Below are 11,205 nucleotides of genomic sequence, written 5' to 3' on the forward strand. Positions count from 1 at the left end.
CGCCAGCCAATGGCAGGGCATACAGAGACGAACAACAATTCACACACCCAATCACACCTAAGGACAATTTAGAGTGTCCAATACACCTGCCATTTATGTTTTCGTAATGTGGGAGGGAGCCGGAGAAACCATGCGGGCACAGGGAGAACATGCAAACTCCGCACTGGAAGGCTGGAGGGAGCTGGAATTGAACTTGTGTCACTTAACTATGAGGCAGACGTGCTAACCACTCTTTCACCATGCTTTTTTTCCCCCATTTTAGTAATATTGTCTTTTTTTCTCTAATTTTCAAATCTTTTGCCCAATTCAAACTCTTCGAACATTTTTAGCTCATCCCTTCTTCAGTTGTTTTCCCCAAATTCCTAAATAAAAGCACATATCATAATTCCATTGTATTCATAATTTCTCCATATCATTTCACATTTTTCAATATCATTTCATATGATTCCAAATCATTGCACATCCTTCCATAATTTTTCCTTCAGCTTTCAGCATTCATATGCAATTTCTCCTAAAATTGCTTCACCTAGATGCTTTTGAAGTTGTCTTTCCTTTAATACATATTTGATAATGCCATCAGTTTTACTTGGACTGCACTTAAAATAGAGTGCCTATGTTTGGTCCTTGAGAGTCCTTATCCGGTCCGTTTTTGACGCCACCCTCTAACAACACACCAAATTGAAATATCCGTCTCATCAACAAGCTATGCAGAAGCCAGAATGATCCTGTTCATGTGAATTAGGTGTATTAGAGGTGGTCTACATTAAAAACAAGCTAGACCTCACATGGACACCTCTCTTCTAGACAGCACCTCACATCCATCCATTTTCGCTTTTACTTTCCCTGTTCGGTGTTACGGCAAGATCGAGCCTGTCCGAGCTGTCTGCGTCAATCTCAGGGTGTCTGTGGAGCCAGAAAACCATTCATATTCACACACCTCACTGAGTGGGAATTGAGTCTGGATCACAGACTCTTGTCTCCGCGCTGTGATTCGCATGGCTCCCGTGGGGCTTCACTTGCCCACGGTTGCATCGTATTGCTTTGCATTTTGCTCGAAATGTGAGCGCACACTACACCATTTCTTGTTTTGACAGCTTCCCCCTGATGCATGATGTACCCTAGTTGTACTGCCTGTGATGTTGCACGCAGGGCAAAGGAGCTTGCAGGCTGATGCACTTTCACCAGCAGAGTAAACAAGCCGGTATTTTTGGAGAATCTGTCAACAGTGGGCTGTCTATTTTGGGGGAAAAGCGTGGACGGTGGCTCCAATTGGATTTTTGCCAGGCCTCGGTGTCCTCCAAAATAATTGCGTGAAATAAACCGTTAGCTTTGAAAATTGCTTGTGTGTGTGTTAAAAGATAAACCCGTAGAATGTTTTGTTGTAAAAAATAATTATAAAAATACATTTATAAGTGAAATACAGATTTAAAATTGAAGAATTTACATGGTGATTAAGTTATTTTATTTTTTCGTTGACCAAAAATGAAAACTCGCCCACTGTATAAGGCGCATCAGATTATAAGGTGCGCTGCTGAGAAAATTGAAGGCTTTTAAGTGCATCTTATAGTGTGGAAAATACTGTATCTTCTCAAGCAATGGGAAAACCTGAAAATTGGTGACGATAAATTGCTACATGATTAAAAAACAGATGAATGATGGATACTGCATTTCATATTTTCCCAGGCTTTCCAGTGACAGCGTATGGACCAGTGACAACAGCAGTAGCAGCAACACGTGGCTCAGGTAGGGGGGCCCGTGGAAGAGGTAGCACCTACATGGCATACGGGCAGAACACAGAAGCAGGTAAATGTCTGTCTGTATTCTGTGTGGCGTGGCACTCGCCATGCATTTGTAGTTCAATTTAACACACAATTAATACATACTATATAGTAGTGTTCCCCAACCATACCCCACAATGAGCCTGATGGAAAAAACAATTTAAATTGTGGAGCATATGTCAACCCTCAATCAGACATCGCGGAAATGTGCGTGACTGCAGTCAAAGTCCAGCTTTTCCTCCTAATTTGGTTTGTAACTTGAAGTAAACAGAATCTGCAAGAAGCAATAAACACAACATAACCATTACCAAACATGCAACAAAAACGTGCATATATATAAAGGGTCTAAAATCACGAACACATACCCTTACAAAGTGTAGGGCTCCCCTGGTCCATCATCTCTACCTTGTGTCTGTACCAATGTCACACTTAAAATGGATGAGGCATATTCAGCTCATTTTTATTGATTAATGAGCATAGCCTGACATAAATGATTGCTTGTCTTGTGAATCAGTGTTCTCTGTATCACTTCTCTTGAGGATTTTAACAATAACTTCTTCCAAGATCCATCACAAAAAAGTTGTTGATTGAATCTTTGAGGTGCTGCAAACTAGCCAATGCCATTGCAATAGCTTTTATGTGCTAATGCTTAGTCTTGTTTATGTGATAACAACTTCTGAGTGTGATTTGAATAGCAGCAAAGTGTGCACCAGAAGTTTCACAACAGCAACATGCAAAGAGAGAAAGCTGAAAAAAAATGTTCACTTCTCCCATCTCCCAGTGCTCCCTGATTATGGGTTGTGCTCTTTAGCTGGAACCAGCATTGACATGAATGGCGGAGCACCGTACTCCGTGGTTGGCTATGGCTCCCTCGGGCCACAGACGGTAGCTCAGATGCTACCTAATGAGCATGCCAGCTCGGCCTGCAATTCTCCCACCGCCCTTCAGCACCACCTTCACAGCCCGGACCCTTATAAGAGCTCAGGTGTGTAAATTCACGTGTCCACTCCTCCCACATATTTATTCAGAGGATAATGATCAAAAGCGGTGATGCATGAGGCAGTGAACGTTATGGACATTTGCCTATAATTTGCCTCATGCATGATTGGACTAGTGTTCATTTACCGTCTGTTGTTTTTGTCATTGACCTGGTAGAACATGCCATTTTTCATTAATACCGTTTTCCTAAAATCATGACGGTTTCACTAGGATGTGACTGTATCCTCTTTCCATATGGGTACATCTAATCCAGGCATGTCCAAAATCCGGCTTGGGGACCAAATGCGGCCCATTGTCAATTTTTTGGCCAATAGCTCTGTGAACCAACATATAAAAAACCATTACACATGCAATTTCACATTAACCCACAAGAGGGCAGTAGCACTGTTTCCAGTGCCGTGACTGTGGATCATCTTTTTTCCAAAACTCAGGCATGTCCAAAGTTGGGTCGGCGGGCCAATTGCGACCCGTGTCCAAACTTTCACCGGCCCGCAGCCTCCGTTATCAAATTCATCAAACTCTTGAATGTTTAAAAAAAAAAAAAAACGTATTGATAGCTACCTTGGTTTGAATGTCTGGATGCTTAAAAATAAAAGAAAAAAAAAAGAAAATTATGTAAAAACAGATGTCAAAGGGAGGCATGAATGACCCCAGGGAAACTTGTGTAATTGCATATCCATGACACCAGGTGGTGCAGCGAGGTTCTCATTGTCAATGTCTGTGTGGGAGTTACAGAGTCTTTAAATTGATGTCAGCAATATATATTTTTTTCTAAATCACAATGAGTAATGTCATTTCAAAAAATAAAAATCAGCACAACATTTTATACCTTTTTCTTCCGGTTAAGATATTGGCGCTTCTATGTTAAGATTCCAGATCAATTTGTATTTATCAATTGGTTATTTAATTTAATAAATAGTGTTTTATGCCATGTAAGCTCCATTTCTGACTTTGTGGTCATTCCTGTCTCTATTTCTGTTGACTTTGCTGCATACCTCAGAATTGCATTATAACTAACAGCCAGTGGGTGTATGGTGGATAAACAGAACTTATGAATCAATAATTGGAATGATAACTTTATACTGGACCATATATTTCTTGTTAGGAACGCTTTAAAGATGAATATTTCCTTTTTCATCACGTAATAACACAGATCATTGCAAATGTGACTTCTACCCTTCTATCACACACTACCAAAGGGCATCTTGTGCAATTTCCTGCCTGTCACGTAGTTGGCTCCATGGGTGCGATACTTTAAGCGCTCTCGAAAACATTATCACCAACAGTCACAAAAACGAGCATTGGGAGTTTTTAAAATGACGTGTACATTATACACATCGTGAAGGTGAGAGACATTTTACTGACAGGTGTTGATTAGATGTTCCATCCCCCTGTGCAATTTCTGCCTTGCATTCATAAGTTGCCTGGTATTCATCGTATGGTTTCCCTCTGATGAAGGCGAGTGAGTAGAAGTCCCATTTCAATTTGAAATTTTCACTTTAAAGTGTGCTGAATTAGGAACGTAAGATAACACGAGATGATTCTATATCACATAATTAACTCAATGAAGTATGTAACTATAGTCTGTCAATCGTATCTTCAAAGACCAGTGGTGGCATGCTACTGCTGAAATTACTCTTACTTGCATCCTTTTATTGAATCACAATAGAACCTCTAATTTCAATCCCAGTACATCATTTGTTTATGTATTAAAAAAATAAATAAATGATCTGTTGCAGGAAAAACTAGACAATATTCAGCCCCATATCTGCTGTGCACATGGTGCATTCAAATGCAATTGGACATCTCCAACATTAAAGTTTAAACGATAATAATTGCAAATAAATCCAAACAATATGGGCTTTTTAATTTATAAAAGACGTTATATTTGAAAAGAAAATAATGACGAGTTTAAAATGAGTGCTATTTGATGCACTGTTCCTGTCACGGCATTAAAAAGCACAAAATTACATTTTCCGATACCTACAAGAACACGTTTTACATACCCCCTTCAGTGCTTTCACGTACCCCTATTTGAGAACCTCTGCATTGTTTTCATAACCCTTTCTACTCCAACAATGTTGAAGGCCAGTTGAAGTGACTGTGTATCCGCTCCTCCATCCGTAACTCTTTCTTAACAGATGCAACAAGGCCTGGATCCTTCCCTGGTACCAGCAGCCCCGGACATGTCACGGATCTCTATGGTACTGGCACTCAGGACGCCGGTGTCAGCACTTATATCAGCGCCACAAGCCCTCAGCCAGTTTCTGGCTTTAGCCACAGTATTGCTGTGAGTCTCGGCTTTTGAATCATTCTCTCTCTCTCCTGCCGATACAAATGTTTTAGGTGTATTTCTGTTACGTATGAAAAACATGATTTTTCTGAATTGCATATGCAGAAAAATATGGGCTTACCCAAGACTGTTTTTCTAACAGAACATTTGCTAAGGCTGGTGGTCAGGTCCGGACTGGGAAAAATTTTCAGTGGGAGCGAATTACAAAGGACACGTACTGTATTTGGGGGGCTGTACTAACTGGACACTATTATCCTCCTTAAGAGGGAGCAGTAATTTTATTGGGCGTGTACAGTTCATAGAAAGTTGCAGATGACAAATCAATGCTGCAGTACTGTCTGTCTGCTCTTGTACAATTCTGTTTTGGAAGAGTGCATTTCATAGTTGGATATAATTTCAGCTCATAAAAGCATCCAATAAAAAATGAATTTGAGAATGAAATGCCACAGATTTCCCAGCCACTTCCCGGTACAAGTAAGTTGTGAGCTGTGAGGTTTATTATCACCATTAATTATTACCATAACATAAAGTGAAGCTGCATAAAAATGCATATGTAGTATAAAACTGTATATCAAACAGAAATAGGGTGGCCTAGTGTTGATAGCGCAAATCAGTCATTGAGTGATTTCCTATTTATTTTTGTATTTATATATGTCAAACTGATGCATAATGTTTGTGCATTTTAGGGTCCATTGATTGCAACGGCTTTTACCAATGGATATCACTGAAAGTCAACATGGGCTTGGTTTCCATCTCTTTTCAGGTGAATAGCGACTAATTTTATATCAGATCAAGGTTACACATTCCCACAATTATTGTTTGTTCAGTACGTGGCACAATAACACAGGCTTCAGGTTCTAGATAGCTATCATCCAGATTCACGCCGCAATCACGGCTGATGTTTACCAAACAAACACAAAAGGATTTGCAATCCTAAATGTATTCAATAGAAGAAAAGAATCACTCAAAACAACCCACACCACAGGATAATTGGCCAGGACAATATTTTAGATCCAATCTGAAAATCTGGCTTTTGCTCACTTGGAAGTATTTGTTTCCTGGTAAATGAAACATAGCAATTTGTTGATGTGCCTCAATACAGTACCAGTCAAAAGTTTAGAAACACCCTGCAATAATTTGTCACTTTCTTAAGAATTCTCTGCATTTTATAATTATACTTAAGTCGTCAACCTTATGAAGAAATATTGATGAAATCATTTGGTGACCAGCAATGTTATTCACAACAGATTTTTTTATCATTTAGATTTAGACAGTGTTTGCTCAGATAACAGCTTTGCACATTTTAGTGTGTTTTTTTTGTTTGTTTCAGTTCACAGTTGTTCTTTATCCAATAGCAACTTGAATGTTTTTAACATGTAGAACACGAGACTGTACTGCAAATGAATACACGTCAGCTGGAGTTAAGTTTAGAAAGGACTGCATGTTTATTAGTTCTAAATTCAGAAATTTTCAACATGGATCTGATGTTATCAGTTATACATTTTTTGAGCTGATCTCTTACTGATATCTGGCATTCACATTATTTTTTTTGTTTGTTTGAGTTTTTTTTCTGATTAAAATTTTTCAGAAACTTGCATTCGTTCTCTCTGTTTCAGGGAGCTGCTATTTTGTTCTGTACTGACATTTAGAGCATATATATATATTTATTTTTTACACATATTTTGACATAAGTTACTGAAAAGCAGCTAAATGAGGAAAATCTTTTCGCTAAATATAATCTATGTGCCTGAATCGTATATCCCCATGTCCAGTGAGGGTGTAGTAAAACACAACAAAGTGACTTGCAAATGTGTCGCGGGCAGACACAAGCTAGTGTATAATGGCTTGTTTTTTGTTCTGTGCTCTAGACAGACGTAGGGCAGACCAGTGAAAGCAGGCGAGGAATTGTAAACTCCTGCTGTGTCTGTGATATCACCGAGCATTAACCACAAGATCACCAACGTGGGCAGCCACAGCGTTGGAATGGCAATAGAGTGGACCCCTCACTATTCACAGAAAAAAGACCAGACCAGCCTGTGGATAGTGGAAATCTGCAGAAAATTGACGTCCATTATGAATGTTTTTCTTCTTCTTTTTTTTTTAGACTGGGGGATACAGAAAGGAACTGGAGTAACAACAATGAATATGAATGTTGAAATATTTTTAAGATATTGGAAAAAAATATGTTTATATGTATAGGATCCAAATGACAAACAGTTTGGTTCCACTGTACGATGAAAGCCATTAAAGAAAACAAAATGAGTTTATCGTACGATAAAACCTGACCCTCTGTAAAATTGGACTTCTCAAATATGTTTGTGAAAAAAATTCTTGTATATTATTTGATGTGTGCTGCTATTTCCAAACTTCTTCATTGAGGAATAATAATTGATTAGTGTATAAAATACATATGGGTTACTCTACAGTTTTCTCTTGTAAATTGTTTGCTTGTTTTTCTTGCGATATGTCACCAGTCTTTAGAGGAGATCATGTCAGCTTCCACTGCATTAGCAACAGTGGTGGACTCCAGAAGTGAAGAGGACTCCAGAAAGAAAGAAAGTGGATTGGTGGGCTAAAGGGTCTCACGAAAGACAAGAGACGATACTGGTTCAACTTAACTTGAACTTTATTTATAGAGCACTTGAATAAGCATCAAAACTTCACAAAACAGACTGTATATTCACTGTATGGTCTCCATATATTATGTACTTGATGTTGCAATAAGAGAACTATTTTTTCACATTGGTGTTTTTTTAAAACATTTGCTGCTGTGTGTAAGTGAATATACTGTTAGTGATGGGTAAATGAAGACTCATGAAGCACTTTTGATATTTGTTTTGCTCTTCTAAATGGCACTTTTGGTTTAAAGACACAGTGAAATGTAAATCCATTTCCATTGCACTAGTTTTTATCTTTAGCCCAAGAAGACCATCTGGAGGTGTAAAAAAAGAATTAAATCACAAGTGGTTCATGAGGCTTCATTTTCCCATGACAATGTAGTTTCTTTTGTTTATTCTGTGATTGTGAAGTGGACCTTATGCCCCATTTCCTTTTTTTTTTTTTTTTTTTTTTAATCTAGGATCCACTGATGGGTAGTTAAAGCTTCATGAAGCACTTTTGATATTTTTTCCTCCTTTAGAGGGCACCCTTGGTTTAAAGATGCAGTTGACATTTAATGCATTTTAATTGCCCATGCCTTTATTTCTAAACTAAGAACCCCATCTAGAGGTGTGAACAAAATAAATCACAATTTTTTCATGAAGCTTCATTTTCCCATCCACCTGAGGCCAATTGTGCATGTTTATCCACTTTGTAATTGTACACTTTTAGAAATTTATTCGGACTTGTTATGGGAAAATGAAGCCTCATGAACTTTTTCTGATCTTTGTTTTTCTCCTCTAGGTGGCACTTTTATTTTGGAGATGAAGTGGAAATTTATTACGCTTCTACTTCACTGGCCTTTGTTTTTGAACTCAAAGTACCATTTTAGGATTGTACTTTGAATTGTAGAGGAATTTTTAAAAAAGCACTACAGTTTCACGAGGCTTCATTTTCGCATAGCTGAGGTTGTTTACATTGGTCAAAGCTTAAATAGTATACTTTTTTTTTAAGTTAAACTAGTGTTTCATTTTGCAGTGTAGGGTGGGACTGGGATTTTGAATATGAATAACAAGATACTCAAAAACAAGTATTAAAGCATTACCTGCAATATATTCCTATGCTACTCTGTACCCGACTTTCCACATTGGTAATCATCATATCTCAAGCTCAGTCCTGTATGTTTCTACCTGTCTAATGAAATGCAGTTATGAATTACTAGACAAATTAAGATTGTCATACTATTTTTGTAAATAGTGTAAGAAGAGGGAATTGTATGAAAAAGATTGTTCAAACCAGCATTTTTCGTATGCTTTATGAATTGAACTACAGTATACATACATTAATTTATTTCACATTAACTCAGTGCAAACATTTCTTATTTCAATAAACACTGTAAATTTGATCAGGAAAACTTCATTTACTATGCGTGTGTGTGTTTGAGAGAGAGAGAGATATGTGTTTTCACAAAACCAGTTGTGGAAAAGTTGTGAGGTTTTGTTCGGAGTTAAGGGGCCATTGTAGTGATCAGAAAATGAACCTCACGAAGCCGTTGAGATGTTTTTTTTACTCCTCAAGATGGGTCTTGGTTCAAAAAAATAAAGTGACTTGTATTAAACATGTATTAAATTTTTGCATTTTTACACCAAGAGTGCCATCTCGAAGATCAAAAATATAATAAAGGTGGGTAATGAGGCTCCATTTTCCCATCGGTTATGGATTGTGCAGTGTGGCAATCGTTCTCTTTTGTTATAAAGCACTTAGTGCGTTTGAGAAATATAGTATGCCCTAAAAGAACATAATATTTGTTTTTGCTCAGTAAACGAAGCCTCACAAAATACTTAATATTTTTTGCTCCTCTAGGTGGCACTTTTGGTTTAATGATGCAGTGGAAATTAGTGGTGGGTAAATGAAGATTCAGGAAACACTTTTGACATGTTGTTGCTCCTCTTAACGACACTCTTGCATTACCCTAGGGCTGCACGATTATGTCCAAAATAATAATCATAATAATAATAATAATAATAATATATATTTTTTTTTTGGTCAATATTGAAATCTTGATTATTAACCATGTTTGGTCAAACATGTCTATTTATTGCCCTTTTTTAAACAAGCAGTATATAAACAAGGCTTCAAGGCTTGATTCTTACAAATAATAATAATAAACTAAAATAAAGTAAACAATAAAGAAAACAATGGCAAAAATTTAGCACACAGGGCAACATGGCTAACTTACTTGCTGAGTGCAAACCAATGAAAAAAATGATGCCTATTATAACCAAGCAAAATGTGCCTGAATTTCTGTATGAATTAGGAATCAGGTGAGAAACTCAATGCCATTTCACACTGGTAAATAATATACTAGGGTGAGAAAAGCAGAAGCTTTTCTCATGCAAATCTGTGGGAAACATTGCTCACCAAAGGCTTTTAAGTTGGAACTGAAAACTGAAATCTTGGAAGCGCACCTTCAGCATCATCACCGCGTCCCACTCTCTCAGTTGAAGCTCGCTTGCTACGTATTTCAGCTTAATGAAGTCTTAACCTTGCGTTTGCCCCCTGGTGGTAGGAAAACAAAGTGCTTGATTTTACATGTACTGTAGTTGGCTTTTTAATTGTTAATCCCGTTGAGGATCATTTTAATTAATCGTGGCAGCCAATAATGTGATTGTGATTAAAATTCGATTAATTGTGCAGCCCTACATTACCCTTCATCTTGAAACCAAGAGCACCATCTAGAGGAGCAAATTAGTGATCCTTGAAACTTTCTTTTCCGATCACTAATGGATCTGTTGTTGCTGCTGAGGCTGGCCCAAAAGGTTCTTGGCTTAAGGGGGCAAACAATTCGTTGGGTGTGACTTTTTTATTTTTAAATAACAAAGATTATTTTATGTTTGTCTATTTATCTGACGGTATGTGTTTGTTTTTGACGTTACACCTTCATGGGAAAACTACTTAAATAAATAAATAAAACACTTTGAGAAGGAGAATAATACTTTTCATGGCACTGCACATGTCGCTGAATACAAATTAAAAACGCTTCTGCATGAGAGAAAGAAGGGCATGCTTAAACCCTGGAATGCTTAATTCTCAGACTTCCACCCATCCTCCCTCTGAGGACTGGTGTGCCGTGACTCCAGTATTTGCATAATGCGTCCGGTGGTATTTGCCCTGTCTGACTGCGATGTGGATCAAGGGAGCATTTGCCTGTCAGTCATCGAGTGCACAGTGTGACATTTGTTCCTCTTCAGTTGTCATGGAGACTCACTGATGTATGCAGTCTTCTGTGTGGAGGGGTGCAACAACACAAGTTGAAATCTAAAACCCTCACTCTTATACATTTTGCTTGTATCCTGTTCATAAATGACTCTTTTGCACAGCAAAGTGGAGTTCAGAAATATATAAATTCGAGTTGAACTAAAAGCCAGGACAAGGCGTCTTGTGAGATAATGGAGGACTGTATCATAATGAGCGAAAGAAAGAAAGAAAGAAAGAAAGAAAGAAAGAAAGAAAGAAAGAAAGAAAGAAAGAAAGAAA

General features: G+C 37.8%; 1 protein-coding gene across 7 annotated transcripts in view; it reads left to right on the forward strand.

The window, feature by feature from the left end:
• The window catches only part of LOC148415723 (RNA-binding protein Musashi homolog 2-like), a 36,821-nt gene extending 27,748 nt beyond the window's left edge, over positions 1–9,073 (forward strand). For 4 of the 7 annotated variants that reach the window (XM_088428255.1, XM_088428258.1, XM_088428259.1 and 1 more), the window contains 5 exons: positions 1,684–1,803; positions 2,560–2,763; positions 4,919–5,067; positions 5,757–5,833; positions 6,939–9,073. In XM_088428255.1, coding sequence (XP_088284381.1) covers positions 1,684–1,803; positions 2,560–2,763; positions 4,919–5,067; positions 5,757–5,798 — 515 coding nt within the window. In that variant the 3' untranslated portion in view covers positions 5,799–5,833; positions 6,939–9,073. The remainder of the gene's footprint in view (positions 1–1,683; positions 1,804–2,559; positions 2,764–4,918; positions 5,068–5,756; positions 5,834–6,938) is intronic. The other 3 variants (XM_088428257.1, XM_088428256.1, XM_088428262.1) reach the window with 3 other exon arrangements.
• The last annotated feature ends 2,132 nt before the right edge of the window (positions 9,074–11,205 follow it).

This window comes from Hippichthys cyanospilos, chromosome 11 (genome assembly GCF_059441005.1).
Source record: "Hippichthys cyanospilos isolate Australia breed blue-spotted pipefish chromosome 11, RoL_Hcya_1.0, whole genome shotgun sequence".
Classification (NCBI taxonomy): domain Eukaryota; kingdom Metazoa; phylum Chordata; class Actinopteri; order Syngnathiformes; family Syngnathidae; genus Hippichthys; species Hippichthys cyanospilos.